We start from the raw sequence: 21,708 nt of genomic DNA on the forward strand, positions 1-21,708 counted from the left end.
ACACAACTGCACTGTTTTTTACAACTAAATTTGAACCTTTTTGTATCAAACATTTTAGTGATGCTAGTAGTCTGGGTCACAATAATGCTAATCCACAGTCTTGTTATGGTGGAATGGTCTTTCCTAGGTGGTGTTTGCTAACCGTTTCAGTTAAATCAAAAGAGCCCACCATCTCTATGATCTGGGCCCTAGATCCTTCCTATGAGATTTCTGGACCGTTTTATCATCTTCCTGGTGGAAATTGTAAGTTAGATCACATATCAAAGTAATAGCACACACGCTGTGCAATTTGAGAGACCATTCATGTTTGTAGCACAAGTAGTACTGAATGAAATGTATGAGTAATACTTATAGTGATTCTTGTCTTGGCAGATACCAATAATCACATCAATCAACACTGCAATCAGTCCTTTTTTAAATAAATTGGGAAAGCTCATTGCCATTTCTGATATAATCCATACAATTTTGCAGATGAGCCAACTGATTTGGTTGCAACTAGCTTGTAAAAGCTTATAAATAATATGACTTTGTTTGGTTAAATGCTTGATGCTCTTTACCATCAGTCCAAATATAGATTTGGGAAATGTCAAGTCTGATTGATGCCACTTTGCCTTTCTTTGGTATTTCAGCAGCGTCCGGTGCACATCAGTGTTGCGTCAATGAGCACAATCTTTGTTTGGGGAGGCAGATAGCCAATGGGAAAATCATTCCCTGGGGATGCACTGTGCTGGAAACTAAGGTCTGCTTATCAAACGTGAGAAGATGAATCACACGTAATCTGTGTTTTGTTCTAGCCCACACGAATGGGCTTTGCCCTCAAGCGGCTGGCATCTGCTATAAATAGGTGGAGATTAAAACCCTTGTTGTCCGGCTAACCTACAGTTTATCTTCAATTTGCTGCTGCTAAGTTTGTTTCTGATCCCCTGTAGATGATTGGATGTGACTTGGACTGTGTTATTTTTTGCCGTACGTGTGATGTGATGCAGTAAACAGTTTTGGTATCTTCCGGTATGGCAGGAGACCTCGCTGTAATGCAGCGCTAATTTTTCTTTGTTCACCATGCACATATGTGTTGGTGAAGGTGTTGGACTATTCAAAAGGGTGAAAATAAAACCATTAACAATGGAAGGGAATTTCGATGCATTTGAGATGTAGAGACGCTGCAGTCAAAACATCATTTTCAAAGTTCTGAGGTGGAATATAGGCCGGCAGATAAAAAAAAAAAAAGTGTTATCTTACACAGCTGGAGCTGTTTGATAGTTGTGTGGTGGTAGTTCCTTCAAGCATTAATGGTGTTAAATCCTCCTTCTGTAGAAATGTTTTCTTTAAATAACTCTGCTGAAAATGCTAATTTAATCCAGTCTTAGCTAGTTTAGTTGGCCTGCCAGTAGTGTTTAACTGGTTTCCAGCATCGATTCGCTAGTAATTAATTTGTGAATGAATCATTCTTCTTCACTGCTTTTGTAATTTGCCATGCAAAATTTAATTAACAATAATAAGAGTTAACTCAGTCTGTGATTCAATCAGGTTTGGTGATATGATTGGTGATACTGACATAACCTTATTATCTACCATTGTTCCATGTAGCCTGCAGAAAGAATCGATCCAAAAACAATTCAAAAGAACTACATTTTGTAACTAGATACATTTCTTATTAGTGAGGTTTCGGTTGTGAGGAGTGTTTTTCAGTCATGCAGATTTTCAGTACGCTAGCGATGACAGAAGTTAATATTATGTCAAAATACTTGTGTTATTTATTTCCCATTGTGCTATTTAAGTAGAACTATATACGATTTTAAAAAATGTAGCACTTTTTTGATACCTTTTAATGAATTGTTCACAAGGTCACGCAATGATTTGCTTAGCGAATCAGCCTGAATCATTCGGACAGCACACATTTTTAATTAAATAAACTCATTTTAAACCGATTCTCACAAAGACGCCCATCCAGATTTTGCTGAGTTAGATGCACTGTAAAAAGTTTAACTATTATTTACTCAATTTTTTTGGTGAAACATTTTTACACTCAAAAAAATTGAGTAAATTTTAAAGCTGTGAAATCAATGAAATATACTGTTTAAATTGAGTAATTGTAAGTAAAAAAATTAAGTAAATCTGAGTAACTGAATTACTTTATATGAGAAATAAAATTAATTGGATATAATCAAAATTATAAAACACCACAACTGTAATTCTATGTAAAATAAACAAAAAATATTGAGTAGATATAATTGAAATATTGGATGAAATTTTACCAAAAAAAATGTGCTACGTTTACTACATGTAAAAGTGAATTTAACTTAATATTGGACTATAAATTATCAAAATGCTGCATTCACTTTTTTTTTTACACCATTTACCCTTTATAATTAATATAATAAAACCAAATAAAGAAAGAAACACATTTTTTATTGAAAATTTATTTGTCAATTAAACATAAGACAAAGTCTAAAATCAACCTTTGAAACATTGTATCCATTTTAATATTCCAGTAGATTGCAAAAATTAAAAACTGTAAAGTAGCCATAAGGGAAATGATTAAACCTTATGAAACATTTCATCCATCTTAGTATTCAAGTAGATTACATGTAAAATACGATAGCCGTAAGAGAAATGACATCTTTGTTCCTGGTGCATACCAGCCATTTGCAGTCACACTCAACATTAAACCATAAAAAAATATAAAAGCAACACTTACATCAATATTAAAGGGATAGTTCACCCAAAAAGATGATGTTGTCATAATTTACTCGCCCCCCCGGGTTGTCCCAAATCTGTACGAATTTCTTTCTTCTGTTGAACACAAAATATATTTTAATGAATGTTGGTTAACAGATAGTTGAAAGTTGCCATTGACTTCCCTGATAGGAAAAAAAAAAAAAAAAAAAAGTATACTATGCAAAGTCAATGGCAACCTTTAACTGCGTTAACCAACACTCTTTAATACTTGGCTGAATGTCACGTCACTTCACTTAAAATATCTTTTGTGTTCAACAGAAGAAAGAAACTCGTACAGGTTTGGGACAAATTGAGGGAGAGTAAATTATGACAACATCATCTTTTGGGGTGAACTATGTCTTCAAAATAATTAATCAGATAACAGAAACACTTCCATCAGGAATACCCATTCTGTGGGATGACCATGAACCACTACTATGCAAGAAGATAATTTTTTAACCTCTGAACATTAACAGAGTTTTGGAGGATCCAGCTCAAGAAACAGTTTTTGGAACAACTCAAGTGAGTACAGGGTCCTTCTCAAAATATTAGCATATTGTGATGAAGTTCATTATTTTCCGTAATGTAATGATAAAAATTTAACTTTCATATATTCTAGATTCATTGCACACCAACTAACACACCAACCAAATATTTCAGGTCTTTTATTGTTTTAATACTGATGATTTTGGCATACAGCTCATGAAAACCCAAAATTCCTATCTCAAAAAATTAGCATATCATGAAAAGGTTCTCTAAACGAGCTATTAACCTAATCATCTGAATCAACTAATTAACTCTAAACACCTGCAAAAGATTCCTGAGGCTTTTAAAAACTCCCAGCCTGGTTCATTACTCAAAACCGCAATCATGGGTAAGACTGCCGACCTGACTGCTGTCCAGAAGGCCATCATTGACACCCTCAAGCGAGAGGGTAAGACACAGAAATACATTTCTGAACGAATAGGCTGTTCCCAGAGTGATGTATCAAGGCACCTCAGTGGGAAGTCTGTGGGAAGGAAAAAGCGTGGCAAAAAACGCTTCACAATGAGAAGAGGTGACCGGACCCGAGGAAGATTGTGGAGAAGGACCGATTCAAGACCTTGGGGGACCTGCGGAAGCAGTTGACTGAGTCTGGAGTAGAAACATCCAGAGCCACCGTGCACAGGCGTGTGCAGGAAATGGGCTACAGAGAAGCAGCACTGGACTGTTGCTCAGTGCTCCAACGTACTTTTTTCGGATGAAAGCTAATTTTGCATGTCATTTGGAAATCAAGGTGCCAGAGTCTGGAGGAAGACTGGGGAGAAGGAAATGCCAAAATGCCTGAAGTCCAGTATCAAGTACCCACAGTAAGTGATGGTCTGGGGTGCCATGTCAGCTGCTGGTGTTGGTCCACTGTGTTTTATCAAGGGCAGGGTCAATGCAGCTAGTTATCAGGAGATTTTGGAGCACTTCATGCTTCCATCTGCTGAAAAGCTTTATGGAGATGAAGATTTCGTTTTTCAGCACGACCTGGCACCTGCTCACAGTGCCAAAACCACTGGTAAATGGTTTACTGACCATGGTATTACTGTGCTCAATTGGCCTACCAACTCTCCTGACCTGAACCCCATAGAGAATCTGTGGGATATCGTGAAGAGAACATTGAGAGACGCAAGACCCAACACTCTGGATGAGCTTAAGGCCGCTATGGAAGCATCCTGGGCCTCCATAACACCTCAGCAGTGCCACAGGCTGATTGCCTCCATGCCACGCCGCATTGAAGCAGTCATTTCTGCAAAAGGATTCCCGACCAAGTATTGAGTGCATAACTGAACATAATTATTTGAAGGTTGACTTTTTTGTATTAAAAACACTTTTCTTTCATTGGTCAGATGAAATAAGCTAATTTTTTGAGATAGGAATTTATGGTTTTCATGAGCTGTATGCCAAAATCATCAGTATTAAAACAATCAAAGACCTGAAATATTTCAGTTGGTGTGCAATGAATCTAAAATATATGAAAGTTTAATTTTTATCATTACATTATGGAAAATAATGAACTTTATCACAATATGCTAATTTTTGGAGAAGGACCTGTATTTGTGGGTCTTGGGATATCTCAAATCCAATGTGACTCCTGAAAGATGGCAGCAGGCTCTGCTGAGATTCCCAAGATTACATCGCTGACTGCCCCATTATTGTTTCGAAGGATGTAGATTTTTATGACCTCCTCTGCCAACTCTGCTTGTACGAAGACGGGTAGATCAGCTGAACCCTACAGGCAAATTTTAAAGATAACTGGTTAGAGCTAACATTCAAAACTGAATGTTACAAGAAAGTGACAAATACACAAAACAAGTAGCACCTGAAGAAGCAAACATTCTGTTGGACCATATGATAGGTAAAATCTCAAACAAAATTTACTAGGGGGAGGAGTTGCAAAAATTAACAGCATTCTTCTTAACAAGAGGACAGGTTAATTTTCTACATAGGGACATTTATTTTTAACAATAAACCTAGAAGAAAAACGAAAAGAGACCAACTGCGAGCTTCTATGCTGTAAATCAATGCTATAGGCTTTTATTGAGGTCTGCATTATTTCAACCAATTTCTTTATAAACATGTTTAATATTTAAGTAAAATGACTAATGGTTTTGAAACAAAAAAGCTTGTTTAATTGCACTACTTGAAAAAAATATGCATTGCATTAACCCTCACACTCAACCCTTAACCCTCTAAATAATTCTGTGGCTTAGTAAATATTACAGTAATATTTAACTTTATTAACTTAATAAAATCTCTGAATATAGTTTACTTGATTATACAAAAGATGGCTTTCCTGTAGCTCAAACAGTAGAGCGTCGGCGCTAGCAAAAATTGATTAAATTGTAAATGTGTACCTTGAAATGCAATGTAAGTTACTTTGGATAAAAGTGTCTGCCAAATGCATAAATGTAAACATATTAACGGACTAAAAATACAACAGTTTATTTTATCTAAAATGTACAGTTATATTTTATTTTTTCCACTAAAACAATTTAGTATTAGACTAACAAATTGTTTATTTATAATACACATAATATATTTGTGAAATTTCTATCAATTTAAGGATGGAAAATTAAACTGATCTGTTTCAGGGAACAAAAATATTACAAATAATTTCAAATCAAAATGAATATATTTAAACACACTCTTAAGAAATTTAGGAAGTTCACTCAATTAAAACAACGTACCCCTCCCCCAGCCTCCGCTGTCCTTCAATACCCACCAGGTCTGGATTTGTTACATTAAAAAGCTTACGGTTTTCAAACTTTTGACCGATATTGTATGTGATCTAGGTTTCAGTGCACTAGAATGATTTTACAACGGAGCAGGCCTTAAACTGGCTGACTCCCTATAGTGGGAGCTGATTAAAACGCAACAGTCTATGTTATGTCCACACCATTTTAAATACTTTTGCATGGCGTATTTGTAGTGGTGATTTAAGAGCTCATACTTGAGTTCGTGTAGTAATTATGATGTTTTACAACAACGTGACAGCTTTTTACAAGAAAGAATGTTGTCATTTGAAAGTTCATAAATGATTTGTTCCCTTTTGACAAGCCACTGACCCCAAAGGGGAACCTGTACAAAATCGTTTTCCATTGGGCATGTATAGTTATAGTTGCTGGACCACGGTACACTTATCGTTAGACTTTCAAATGGCGGTTGAAATAAACGGTGATCCAAATAGTACGAACGTTAACCCACTCCAAAAAAAAAAAAAAAAAAAAAAAAAAACTAACATACATATGGCTGCCCCACTAACTAACTTCGAAAACTACACTGTTATGTACACGTACACACGGTCAATGTTTAATCAACTTTTGAAAACATTATTGCAAATATACATAGTTATAAAAGGACTACGTTACTTACAGGAAATTCGAGTAATGCTGTTCACGTCGTTGCTGAGAAAAGGAGTCCTTCAGTGACAGGTGCCTCTTGTTTGAGCCGCGAAACTTGTTAAACTTCTTAAGATAACGCAAAATAAAAAACACAATTGTTAGGAAATCCTTAATAATTAACTTCTGAATTAAACATCACAAACATAATTAGTATTAGCTGGCTAAATTACATAACGTACCACAATATGAGAGGAGTGCGTGTCTTGCCGTTGCTGAGGAAAGCCGTCCTTCAGGTGACTTCGATTAAGCTACGAAACTTGTTGAATATGACGTAAAATACAAAGACAATTGTTAGAAAATGCTTAATAATTATTAACTTTTTAATAAAGTGTTACAAACGTAAGTAGGATTAGCTGACTAACGTTACTTACCAGGAGCTGTGAGGTGTATGGCTAGTCGACGTCGCTGCTGAGGAAAGCAGATTTTTTTTTTTCCTGCGGAGCTGCACACGTGATCACTTTAGCCGCGAAATTTACTCAATTTATTTAAACTGTCATTTATTAAGCTGGAACTTTATTTAGGAAAATTGGTTGGAAATACTTAATAATTTTAGTTTCTAAAACAGATCAGTACAAGTAAATAATTATCAAATATTCTATTAGAATTCACCAGAAATATTGAAGGTATATTAAAAATATAATTAGTTAGTTAAATACTTATTTATTTTCATTACATAAACTTAAATAATATATGTAAATTTTAGAGAAATTATTTGTTGGATTTGTAATTATTCTTTTTAATCTGACCCACTCAAAAAATCACTTAAATGATTTCAAAAGATTTTATTAAGTTAATATAGCTCTTTATTTTTGTGAAATTTACTAAGCCACTGAATTATTTTTTACAGTGTGTGTTCCTAGGTCGACATATTTTGTTGACCCTGGAACAAAATTTTACTCCAAACCTTTATTCTTGAACATATCCCTACACCTAAACCTAACCTTAACCATGAGTAATCCCTAAAATCAGAGGAAGATTCTAAGTGTAAACTTCTATAAATCTATAAACCGGTTCTTCAAATCTGATTGGTTAATCACAAAGTTGTTCCAGGGACAACAAAGATGTTGTCCCAGGAACATGTCCCACTTGTAACATGTAAAATCAGGTTCTGCCACAAAGACAGCGTCAGATGAATTCAAATATTTCGGCTACAAATCGATTTAAATCAAACCTGTGTTCTATCGTTTGTCAGTGTTAAAGTTTAAACTGCTTGTCATCAGATTTGTACTGCATGATATTTTCTAATAATAATAATAATTAAATAAAAAAACACAGTTAATGAATGTGCACAGGGAGAGGCACAAAAGTATCACCATGGAATTACCAAGTTTATTACCCTGGTATTTTTTCAAATACCTTGGCATATTATATACCTGTAAATACAACGGCTGAAAAATGGTAATGATTCATGGAACTAAAGCCAAATATTAGCTAAGAGGTGTCCAGATTAGCAATTAGTTTTCAGATGTGCTTATAAATCTGTTACGTAATAAGATGTGGCCTTAAAAAATGTCCTGCTGTTGTATATGATGAATTAATTGGTGTTTTGAACCTCAGGCTTTTATAAATATTCAGATATTCAGTGTAAAATCTAACATTTTAATTAGTCACGACAACCAGCGGCTCCAAAACCCGAGTTATTTCACAGTGTGTGAATCATGTCCAAAGATGGAAGATATCAGTCCATAGGCAGACTCACAGTAGTTTTAAAACCTAGTGAGCTGCCTATCTAGACAACATTTTAAGGAATTGTAAGCTGTTATACCAAATAGATTTAGTAACATCATGCTGCTGTATCAAAAATTGTATATGGCAGCATTGAAGCAGCTCCATGACATTTAGGATACTGTCTGAAAAGGTAGAGCTACTTATGTAGCGTAGCAGCTCTCAGATTTTGGAACAGAGCTGATGTCTTTTGACCTGGGATCTCAGAATCTGCACAGGTAATAGCTGTCATATATGTTACTGAAACTGCACAACAGAGCAGTGTCAAAACAGTGGCATCGTGGCGTTCACTTTATTCACTTAGAATCAATCAAAAAGACAACCTGATCGAGAACAGCTCTAACAGAGGAAATAGTTTTCGTTCTTTCAGATTTATTAGAAGATCCTGAGATGCTGTCAGCAAACAAAAATTGTGCTTTCAAAGAGTGTTGATATTTTCACAGCTGCATTATGGGAATGACAAGTGAAGGTTCAGTATGTTCAGCTGGATGTATTATGTACACCACCCCCATGAAGTTATGAGGTCTTGACCTAAACCCACTCAAGAATCATAGAGCTAATCTCATAGGTCATTTATGTTGTGGTCACATATCATCATTCAGTAAGAAGAAGATTAAGGGTGGGCGATATGACCAAAAGCTTTTGTGTGAGTCATTTCTGAAGATATTATATATAAAAAAATTCATTTATTTTTGCTGGAATTAAAATATATATGCTCAATTTTGTTTAAATGTTTGGGGTCAGTAAAAAATAAAAAATAAATGTTTTCATAGAAAAAACAGTAATATAATAGTATAAAAAAAAAAAAAACTGGATTCTTTGATGAATGAGAGTTCAAGAGTGTACGTTTTTTATTTATTATTATATTCATAATTGCATCCTGCATATATAAAAATCAAAACTATAAAAGTAACATTACAAAAAGTATAGTTGTGACTCATATACCACACAAGTCAGAGAGTGAATGTCAGGAAAATGTCAAGGTCTAACAATGAAAAGCAATGATGAAGCAACTTAGAAGATTGACATTTTGGTCTTTTCCTCACATAAAGCTGTCATTCGACTTCAGAAGGTTTGGATCATAGTGCACATTTCATATGGATCACTTTTGAGTTGGTTTAATAATTAATTTATTGTAAATTCTGGAGCTTGAAACCCCATTCACGGTCATTGCACTGAAAAGAGGCTGTGTTGTACAGGCATGAAGTACCCATATACCATCATCCCCTTCAGCTCTAGTGAAGACCAGTAATGTGTGAAACTTCCAGAATGTGGCCTTTATTATCGCGGTGGAAACAGGATAGTGAAGTCTCTGTAGTGACCATGGTGTTACAGACCTATTCACTGCTCATCCACTTATCTGTGTCAATGTAAGCCTTCTGAGAATGGAAACGCACAGTCATGACAGTCCCGCAGTAAGCTTGTTCAGAGGTCAGGCAGTTTTTTTAAGGATCATTGGTTCCGAGGTTGCTTGGATTTATCTGGGTTTGACACAAATACCCGAATCAATGTTCTATTAGCTGTTGTAGGTTGTATGAGTGATGGCTATGCCCAGGACTTTCATCAGGAGTAGGACAACCACAAACCTCATCCTGCGACCTGTGATAATGAAGGCCTCATTCATATAATTTGACCCCAGGTCTGTGAACTGAAACCATAGGTTACCCCATGTATATGTATATGTGTGTGTGTGTGTGTGTACCGTATTTTCCAGACTATAAGTCGCACTATTTTTCATAGTATGGCTGGTCCTGCGACTTATAGTTAGGTGCGACTTATTTATCAAAATTAATTTGACATGAACTGAGAGAAATTAACCAAGAGAAATGAACCAAGAGAAATGAACTAATAGAAAACATTACCGTCTCCAGCTGCAAGAGGGCGCTCTATGCTGCTCAGTGCTCCTGTAGTCTACACTGAAGACATAGAGCGCCCTCTCGCGGCTGGAGACGGTAATGTTTTCTCTTGGTTCTTGGTTCTAAATAAATGCGACTTATAGTCCAGTGCGACTTATATATGTTTTTTTCCTCATCATGGAGTATTTTTGGACTGATGCGACTTATAGTCCAAAAAATACGGTATATAGATTTTTGGGTGAACTATCCCTTTAAGCAAGGACCCATTAACTTATCAAAAGGGACAGTAAAGGCATTTACAATGTTACAAAATATTTCATAAAAATATTCTTCTTATTAATTGTAAATGTGTCATGGTTTTCAAAAATAGCTGCAGAAAAAAAAAAATTTAACACTGGAAAAAAAGTTTCTTGAGGAGCAATTTAGCATTTTAAAATGGTTCAGCTTTGCCACTGCAGGAATAAATAATATTTTAAATATATTGAATAGAAATATATATAATTGTAATAATATTTTACAAAATTACTGTATTTTAGATCAAATATACTGTATGCAGCCTTGGTCAGCATAAGAGATTCTTTCAAACACATTAAACTAAAATCTTGCCAACCCTGAACTTTTGAATGGTAGCATACAGTAAATGAGAGAAATTAATTAATAAATCAGGATAAATTATGATTTCAGTTTTCTCAGAGTGGTTTGACATATATTGATACCATTCATTTGGAGTTGAGAACTTTTGAGCATTTCAGCTTCATTATAAAATTCTCATTATGGGATGTGGACATGGTCCTTTTTCTGTAATGCACATCTGCAGTACCTTTAACATTCTAGGAAAGTGATTCTTACATAATTGGGTCATAAAATCATGCATAATCAACAAATAAAAGGCATATGGGAAGGAAATGTTGTATTTTGTCAGCACTGTGACAATGGTCAAGAGATGTAAGAGCTTTTGGCTCACAGGACCTAGGTTTGAATCAGGTCATGTCTTGATCTCTCTCTCCCCCTCTCTCCTCTACACTCCAATTTCCTATACAGAATAAAGACAAAAAGTAAAAAAAAAAAAAAACTAGTGTGGCTAAAATCCATTTAGCCACACTTTTGCCTGTTACTTGGCAGATAAAAGCTAGTGAAAAATAAAAGTGATTATGTTCCTTTAGCTCGAAATTATGCTGCTAGCAACAGCAGGGTCATGGTTTTATTTCCCCAGGAATGCATAATAACATAATACCTTGAATGCACTGTAAGATGCTTTTTGGATATAAACATTTACTAAAAGCTTTATTGTAAATTTCAACAATATTCCATATTCCAGCATGGATTATTTTGCTGCAGACATTATGAAACCAAAAAATTTAAGACACTGTTTTCCATGAAAACATTTTCTAGTAAATGTTAATGCAAGTCAGGGTTTTGATTTACTAAAAAAAAAAAAAAAAAAAAAAAAAAGTACATTGTTGAATTGTCACTTGACGGCTAATGACAAGCACTAAAAATGAAAAGCAATGATAATGCAACTTAAAAGAAATGCACACATAGGATTCTTTATAATACCAAATTTAAACCAACATTTTTATTGTCGCTCCACCACAGCAATAAAATATAATTTTGCTATTTAAATGTGCAAATATGCATGTCATGATCAGTCACCAGACACATGAAAACCAACTCATAATGGGTGTCAAACCTGGTGTTACACATTTTGAAATGTCATATTTGAATGTGCATAAAATCTGGGTGCTGCAGACTAATCGAATATTTATTGTATCACAGCAAGCCATATTTTAAACATACTTTTTCATAGACTAAAATGTAATATTTTTCCATCAATGAACAGATCTATGCTGATTCTAAGTAATTTGGATTAATGCATTTGGAAAAAAAAATATTGGTTCATAAGAAAACAGATATCCTGGATGACAAATATACATAAAATTTAGTTTATTAGTTTACATTAAAACTGTGTATTTCTACTGGATGGAAATGTTATGTGCAATTCAGAGACATAAATCTAGCATTCAGACCTAAATATTTTTGAGTGTGAAGCAGAAACACAGAACCATGGTTGTTCTCAATGGGATTTGTTAATACATTACATTTTACTGTAGACTGTAAAAACTTTATGACTTTATGAGTAATGCATTTGTGTTCCTAATGTAAATGTCAACGATCCTCCTAGACCCAGCAGGTCACTGCGCTTGATAAATTGCTAGCTGTCCTTCCAATCGCTTGACCTTACAAAATCCCCAAAAAGGGAAAATGCACTAAAATAAACACCTCCGCATGATGCAGAACCATCAAATCAGACAAGCTGCTTAGCGCACAAGCTTGCCATGCTGTTGTAGGTCATCTGCCACATTGTTCTCACTCGTATTGATTGACAGATACTGTGCCATTAGCATCATTAGCCAGGCTGAACAGATGAGTGGGTAAATAGACAAGACCTTTAAATGTTAGGTGCTGGGAGACTGCGCATAACATGCATGACGTCTCTCCTGCTCAAACTGCTCCTCTGACTCAGTTTTGTTCAGACCTCATGAGCCGTCAAAAGCAATGCTTTTATTACATAACCTAGTGCGACCAATCACAAACAAGCTATTTATTTTCCACTGCCGTCACTGCAACAATGGCACTGAGAGCTACTTTTGCTTCTCGTCAAGTCATGCTCTACAAGGTTGGGTTTTCTTGTTGAAGACTGTCAAGGCCGAATAGAAGCCGAGTGGAATATGAGATCAGGCTCAGGTCCTTGGTCTTCAGACAAAGATTATTTGAAAAATCCAGCTTGTGTTTTCCCAGGTGTGTTCTGTATGCCTGGACAAAGGCCCAGACGGGGCCCTGGGTATTTGGTTCAATAAATATAAGTGTTTATATTCAAGTGTTAATCTGTCTACTTTTAATTATTGATTTATATTCATAATTGTTCTTTGTTATAGAGACGCTCTTAATATGAACTAAATGCAATTTTGATGAGCAATCATAGTATTAAAGTGGTGCTTCATTAGGCAAGATGCTGAATACATATTTTCCATTGAGTGCTTTTGATTTATGATAAATGCTGTGATTTACTAATGCTCGAATAGAGTACAATAAAAAGTCAGTTTGGTTACAGGATTCGGTTGCTCAAAATTAAAGGAATAGTTCACACAAAAATGAAAATTTGCTGAAGATTTACTCACCCTCAGGGCATCCGAGATGTAGGTGAGTTTGTTTCTTCTTCAGAACAGATTTGGAGAAATGTAGCATTACATCACTTGCTAACCAGTGGATCCTCTGAAGTGAGTGGGTGCCATCAGAACTCCAATTTATCATATTATATTCAAGCATTGCCTTCTCAAGCGAAAAAGCTGTCTTTTCTGAAGCAGGAGAAAAATATGCACAGATTTACAAACACCATTTACAAGTCCATATCAGTTCTAAACAAATATGTTGGTAGATTTTTATGTTGGGGATGGACTTTTTACATCATTACAAGAGGAAGCATTATTATGGATTATGGACTGGTATTTTTGCCTGAAGACTAGTTTAGAGAAGTAGATCTTCATGGAGAGTTCCTAAATCAGACATCAATTCTCTCATGAAATTGGCAAGAATTTCAGGGAATAATCTTTTAAATGTCAGACACAAAAGCTTTTGTGTGATTGTAGAAGTCTTGATAATGATATTTATGATGCTTTTTTGTAATTATAGTGGCAAGGATGATCAAATTCACCTTTCGTGTTCCACAAAAGAGAGAAATTAATTCAGTTTTTTAAATGACATGAAGTGTTTCATTTACAAGTAAACTATTCCTGTAAAAAAAAAAAAATCTAAATTTTTTTATTTATTTATATGTATAATCCCTCATGTTCATGTTTGTAAAACAGCCCACCTTATCCATATAAATGCATGCTAAAACATAGGCCTTATAATACCAGGAGCTTTAACTTGACTGCACGTGTTTAACATTTTTGTTTTTATCTCAGTCACGTTTTTGCATTTCATTCATGCTCTTTGCAGTGTTGTCCATGAGAGGGAATGTCTTTTTTCTTTTCATTGAAGCCCAGATTGTATATATCTAAGGCAGAAAATTAGCTGCAAGTATGCAGAAAGGAAAGTAGTAAATGGAAAAAACACCTCAGCCCTTCTGTTAGGCCTATTTTAAAGCTTGTTACTGGGCTGTACATGGATTAAGATGGGATTAACCTTGTTTGTTCTGACATTTAAAGTAATGCCCGTTTATATTTAGCACATTTTTGTGCATGAACTTCACATTTACCGTACATGCTGAATACAAGCATTTTTGCGTGCTGGTATATTTATAATATACTATATATAAAAACACATCTGTTTTTATTGCAATACATGACTAAACAAATTGTTTTGGACTTTTTGACCAGACACAGACATCTCTGTGGGACTATACTGCTACTGGTAAACATGGTAAATGCCTATAGAGACATGGACACAGGTGTGCGTGGTAGCATCTGTGCAGCCTTTGGTGCAAATCTCTGTTGTGGTGTCCAAGAGAGGGCTCAACCTCTCAGAGCAAGCTGCCGCCCTTGTTGCTCATTCTAGTGCTGGTTGCTAAATTGTCTGACTCAGGTGGCACAGCTCTTCTCAGCCGAGATAATTTTCCTGAAGCAGAGCGATTTTGGCTGAGTGAGACATTTCTGGCAGTTTGCCTTTTTGTTAGGGTGCAGAAGAGTTAGCATAGAGGTTTAGCTGCAAAACTGATTCATTTATTTATTATTTCATTTCAACAATCAGGTTTGTATTGTTTTTGTTTTTCAGTTTCATGCTATTTTATGTTGATAAATCATATTTCATTTTAGCAAAATGTTACATTTTTAAAAACATTTTTAAAAGAAATTACTTTTTTGGACTTAATATATGCCATTTAAGTCAAAGTAAAAATGACTGAAAAGACAAGACAGTATATTGACCACATTTCGAGGACATATTTGTCAACGAAAAGTGTGATCAAAACAAAAAAATGATATCGTGCCCAAAACCCATCAACAGCATGCTGAGATGTTATATTTTGGTGGTCTAGTTCAGCAGTGGCTGGTCCAGCCAGCTGGCATCATTTGCATGGAACCAGATCAATTATCATTGCTGTGGAGGCCTGGTGGTGAGAGTATGGTTTCCAGCCAGACGATTACTGATAGAGTCTCCTCACTGAGGATTGTGCTCACAGTGTGAGGAGCCTTTGTACTCTAGTGTCATTATAAGTCACAGTATGAATCGATTTTACTGGCGTCTGATCCTGGGATTGAGTGAGGCAGAGCAGACTTAAGTGTCACAGCCTCACAGGTGACAACAAAGGTGAGTCCATAAATAGATATGGAAAAGCACTCTAAAAACGAAAAAAGTACAGCACACCGATGATGTTTGGTTTGATTAATATCTTAATCCAGCTGGTAAATATTTGCCCCACCATCTGTTTAGTCAGTTATGTCGTAGTTGAGCAGGAAAAAGTTTTTTTTTTTTTTTTGTTGCATATTTGCATTTGTGCATCTATTCCAGCATACTGCTCTTAGAACATAAAGCACTTATTCTGCATGATTTTTTTAATGATTGAAGCTGATGTTAAAGGGTATTTAAAATGCATTTTTACATACTTCTGAATGAAGCACAATTATCAATGTAGATTGTTTATCAAAACTTACAAAAATTATTTGATAAATATACAGATTGAACGGAACCTGACAAATCAGTTTATTGGAGGGATAGCATGGGAAAATTAAGAAAGCTTGGTGACATCAGCCAAAATAATAATAATATTTTCCCTCACCTTTGGAATAACATGTCTTATTTTTTGTCTTGTTTTCCAGTATAGAAAAAATCCTGAATATTCTTAAAACAGCATGAATTAATTGACTTTTCTCACCCCATTTTCCTAATACAGTAGTCATATACTTTTTGTATAGTTTTATATATTTCAAGTTGTTTTTCTGGTTTACATATAGATTTATTAGGAATGAGAAAGGTTGTTATTGGAGGGGAGAAAAAATAGAGGGGTTTGGTGACATCAGCCAAATTTTTTTTTTTCTTATCTGCAAAAGTATCTGAACATCCTCAAGACAACATAAATTAATTTAGATACTAAATGTATTTCGTATATATTTATGTAATTTTTTCTTGTTCTAAGAATAAATCTCATTACATTTAGTTAGATTTATATTTCAAAACAATACATTTGCATATAGATATATTATATAAAATGTAAGTCTTCATGTGCAATCATATGCCATTTTGCTTCTTGAGTGAATGTTAAAATTTTGTATCCTAGACAAGATGATAAAACGCTGTTATAATGGATGCATATGGTCATTCTGAATTTCATTCCGATATCAATTTTAATTGATTTCTTTTAATTTAGTACAAATGATAATTTATTATTTCACTCTGTAAGTCTTTGCTTTAAGTAGTCAGTAGCATTGGGCTGATGCAGTAGCAGCAGATGTCTCTGATGATTTGGTGTCCCACATATCTCGCTGCATCAAGCACCAGCCTAACAATACGCACTGAAGCCATTCAAGTCTGTCACATTTCCTAGCTACAAAAATGTTGTTCTTCATTACTTAACCCCCAGCCAATGCTTTTACTACTACTGACCAAACAGCACAGGAAACATTTACCATTTCAAAAGTCATTCTTCATTTTTCGGATTGCTTTATTATTTTGACTGAGAAATAGACATTAGTCTAGTGGTCAGCCCCTGTTTAAAAGCTGTGTTCAGGTTTAAAGAGAAAGAGTGTGAAATAAGAATGAGCCGATGAAAATATGAAGAAGCTGAAAAGATACAGTTTGATTGATGCTACATTTATTTATGATGGCAGTATGCAGGGGCGTCATGCACATATTCAGTTTTGAGAGGGCACCAGTGCAGTCCTAGCACACATGGTGCCCTTGGCAAGACAAGACATGACTAAAGGAGAAAAACAGCTTTAAGATCATAGGAGTTCTGTGCAAAAGTGTGAGATGTGAGATGTGTAATTTAATGTGCAAGGTGCCTCGGGTTCCAATCCTGACCTGATGTATAATTGTATTAATAATATATCAAGCAAAATTGCAGTGGAACATGACTGTAAATGATTAGCATGCAAGAACAGCTTTGACATTTCGATTATCTATTTTATTCCCCACAGTAAAAAGCGACATGACACTCAGCTTGACTGAGCAATTTTAAACATGAATTTGTGATTTCTGCCACTGTTTTTTTTTATATGACTAAAATTATTTAATTTAATTCAGTGTTGTCATCTGTAAAAAATAAAATAAAAATAAACAATTTGAAATTAAGATCACTAAATGAAATAAGTTTAAGCTGAAGTACTAAAATTGCAAACTAAAAATGAAATGAAATATGAAAGATAGATCAAATTAAATTTATAAAAATGACAAAAGCACATAACAAATTATTACAATAATTAATATATAGTACTATAATATGAATATTATGTAAATAATATGTATAAATTTTAATTTAATATTTATTTAAGTTGCATTTCACTTGACGTAACAGATTGAGGGGAATTTGAAATGACATTGCACTTTATGGGTGCAAAAATAGCCTTGATAGTCCATGACTCAATTTATAGAATTCCTTTGCATCTAAAACAAAAGGTATTTTCATGGTCAGATTGAATATGTAAAGAAAAGCCAGCTTGAATCCAACTAAATAGCTCTCATTAGCAAAAGTGATGTTTTGATTCTATTAAATTTAGCACCGGGGTAGCACGGATGAATATCGATTGGAAATTTTTATGATTAAGCTGCAGTGGTGCCATCTAATTTGTAATAATGGTTTCAGCCAGGCAGGATATGGATTTTTTCTGAGAAAGGAAAAATACTAACAGATGCAGTGAAATATATATTTTTATTTTATAAAGTATTAAAAAATACTGATAAGTTATCAGGACGATTCAGGAGGTTTCTCATAGAATCAAACTGACCCAGAGATCATCGTTTTTTTTTTTTTTTTTTTTTTTTTGTCTGATAAGCAAAGCCATCTGTTTTTATTTATTTTTTTATTTTTTTATTATTATTATTTTTAAGGATACGAATAAAAGTTTTTTTGGTCAGGCTGACGGTGCAGTTTATCAGTCAATCTGTTCCCACATTCCCATCTGCTCTTTCCAGTAGTGAATTTTCCCCCGTGAGCTATGTGTAGAGTCACATCTGATTCAGTGACGCTCAGACTAAAGAATCACTTAACTAAAGGCTAATCAAGTGTTTCTGCTGATTGAAGGCATTGCCTAGCGGTTTGGAAATTCTGTCTTGTACTGCCAGCACAATGAATGCTATTTGCAATCCTCCTTGACACGGTGTACATCGCAGAAGGGACGCTTGCCAAATTCCTGAAAGCCACTCTGCCTTGCATAGTGTGTTCATCTGAATGAGGCGTAGAGAAAGGTAAATATGAAACACAATCCCCTAATAGGCCATTTAGTGACAACGCAATGAGGAAATTATGAGGGAAGTTGTCATGCGGCTGAAGGTAAGCAGGGTGAGTGAGCGGTTTGTGGGGAGGTAAGGAGTAATCAGTGACTCGGTTCAGTCTCTCCCTGGAGAGGAGGACAGTCTCAGTTTAGATGCAGTAGAGAAAAAAACACTGCTTATTTTGTGCTGCTGCTATTTTTGTATTCTTGATCGATTAACAATGATAGAGGACAGCCATCATTGGTTTTGCATGGGAAGCAACGTTTTCATTTTCATTAGAGAGCGTAAAACTCTAGTCCTGATCGAGCTGGTTATCTTATTTTGCATTATGAATCACTCAGAATTGAAAAAAAACAAAAAAAAAACTAACGTAATCATATCTACCAATTACGGGGCTAGTTCACCCAAAAATGAAAATTTACTGTCATTAACTACTCACCCTCATGTCGTTCAAAACATGTAAGACATTTGGTCATGTTAGGAACACAAAATAAGATATTTTTTTGATGAAATCCAAGAGCTTTCTGATCTTGCATAGACAGCAACGCAACTACCACATTCAAGGCCCAGAAAGGTAGTAAGGACATCGGTAAAATACTGCATGTGACATCAGTTCATTTTATGAGCTATGTGATTTTTGTTTGTGTGCAAAGAAAACAAAAATAATGACTTTATTCCACACATTTCTTCTGCTTGCAAACAAGGCAGACTATTTTATCGATGTCCTTACTACATTTCTGGGCCTTACATGTTACGCTGCTGAAAGCTCTTGGATTTTATCAAAAATATCTTAATTTGTGTTTCAAAGGAAGGAGGAGTTTATAAAATTGAATTATTTTTTGAGTTCTACTAAGAAGTATTGTATCCTATGTGTAGAATTTCTAAAGAACTTTCAAACAGTTCTCTAGTTTAACCCTCAGATATCATTCACTGCATTCAGATATCATTCAGTGCATTTTGTTTGGTTTGTTTCAGATGATGCTATGAAGACCACCAGAGATGACTGATGTGGAACCTGTTGTCTCTGACTTTGAAGCCACGGGCAGGACTGGCCGGCGGAATGCATTGCCAGATATTCTAGGTTCCACCGCTGGTCCTGGAGCTGCTGACCTACCCGATAAACTAGCCGAGCTTTCAGTAGGAGGTACTGTATGTTGTCTTTTGGTTAACTGGGTTTGATGTCCATTAGTTTCAATGTACATGCCAATAGTCAAAAGTATGTGCTTGCAAGATCAGCATCATGACTAGGCAAACTATGGGAAAAATAAGTGATAATAATGCAATTAATAAAAAAGAAAGAAAACAAGCCTTGTAGTTCACAAGGATAGGATTTTACTGGATATCAGCAGCTGAAATTAATACTTTTATTCTGAACTATTAAACTTTTAAACATAAGACATTTATAATGTTACAAAAGATTTTTGTTACATCAAATAATCACAAGAAAAGTATCACAGTTTCCACAACAACAACAAAAAAACCTGTTTTATTCAAACATAAAACTGTCAAATAGTAAAAATATTTCACATTATTACTGCTTTTACTGCATTTTTTATCAAATAAATGCTGTCTGATTGAGCATAATAGACCGAAATCTTTGAACATTAATGAATAATGTAAAATGATAATTATGCATAGACTTTTGGCGATTGCGAGCAAGGCAACTTTATTTATATCACACATTTCAAATACTGTAATTTAAGAATAAATGTACTTTACAAATGCATAATTAAGAGAGTAAATATAGAGAATGTAATATCTAAAATGATTTAAGCAATGCATAAGCAGAATAATAACAAATGCATAATTAGCAAAGAAAAAGGAAAAATAAATAAAATTTGAATTAAAAGTATGCATAAAAGTACATGACCTGAATGAAATACTGCAGTGTAATTAAACTGCAAACTTATGCAAGGGAATTACGCAATTAACAGAGCTTGAAACTAGTTCAGTGCATAAGTTAACAAGGCTAATTTAATCTATGCAGCGGACCTCTGATGTCTATAATGGGCAATGATGTTGGCAGAGTCTAATCAAGCCCCTGTGTGTGAGACTTAGCTGTGACTGACAAAAGCACCTCTCTTTAAAAGGTTCTTTTCTACAGAGAAAAGAGCACTCTGTCTTCACATATACACTTTCCTCAACGCTTAAGTGCTTTTGTGTGATCGAGCTGTCATCAGGGGGTTGGCTAGAAGTTAGACTGCCACCAGATGCTGTCAGAAAGCCATTCCTTAGTCATGGTTTCTGTGATAGCTGGTGAAAACCTGTGATTTTCAAAGACAGATGTTGATACATGTGTCCAGTATATCATCAATATTAAACTAAAAAACTTCAGAAAGAGTGATATCAGCGATTTAAACCTCTAGGCAATGACCTTGCTTCAACACATACACTTCTGATAAAACTGAATTCAAAATGCCTTCTTTTGAGGATCAGATCATGAGTGAACCTTCCTGTGCATCAATAACTGCCTGCAGTCAAACACTTTTGATCTGCTCTGTTATCTATAAGCCTCAAAGGCATCACGTGTGATCCCTGCAAATTATATTCCATGAGTGATTTGTGATGATGCTGGAGATTCTCAGCAGTGCTGAATCTGCTGCCTATTCTACATCATACATAATTGTTTCCTGTTTTAAATCATAATAAAGACAATACTGTTTCTGTGCTAGTGTCTTAAAGGGATAGTTGACCCAAAAATGAAAATCGTGTCATCATTTACTTACCCTTATGTTGTTCCAGAATGTCTTTGCAATGAAAGCTATGTTCTGAAACTGAGTCCTGGTGAATCATAAACCTCTTCTGCCATCTTGTGGCCTTTCTTGTAATTGTCCTACAAAATGGAATTGTCTTTTTTTTTAGTACAAATTTTTTTTTGTTTTTTGCCAACTTCAAAGAGTGAAATCTTCCTCTCGTATGAAATAAAATTAGATGGTGATTAATACTGTCCAAGTGCACTGTACAAGTTCCCGAAAGAATGAATGATCACCATGTAACTATAATAAAGTCCTACTGCTAGGGGGTCTGCAGTAAAGTTCAGAGAAAAATAGCTA

The 21,708-nt window shown here is 34.8% G+C and overlaps 1 protein-coding gene across 1 annotated transcript in view; it reads left to right on the forward strand.

Moving 5' to 3' along the window:
• Nucleotides 1-21,708, forward strand: part of LOC113120701 (cAMP-dependent protein kinase inhibitor beta) — a 46,000-nt gene that overhangs the window by 22,457 nt on the left and 1,835 nt on the right. The window contains exon 2 of the mRNA XM_026290667.1: nucleotides 19,631-19,799. Within this exon, the coding sequence (XP_026146452.1) occupies nucleotides 19,655-19,799 (145 nt within the window). The 5' untranslated portion in view covers nucleotides 19,631-19,654. The remainder of the gene's footprint in view (nucleotides 1-19,630; nucleotides 19,800-21,708) is intronic.

The sequence above is a fragment of the Carassius auratus genome, chromosome 20 (genome assembly GCF_003368295.1).
Source record: "Carassius auratus strain Wakin chromosome 20, ASM336829v1, whole genome shotgun sequence".
NCBI lineage: Eukaryota > Metazoa > Chordata > Actinopteri > Cypriniformes > Cyprinidae > Carassius > Carassius auratus.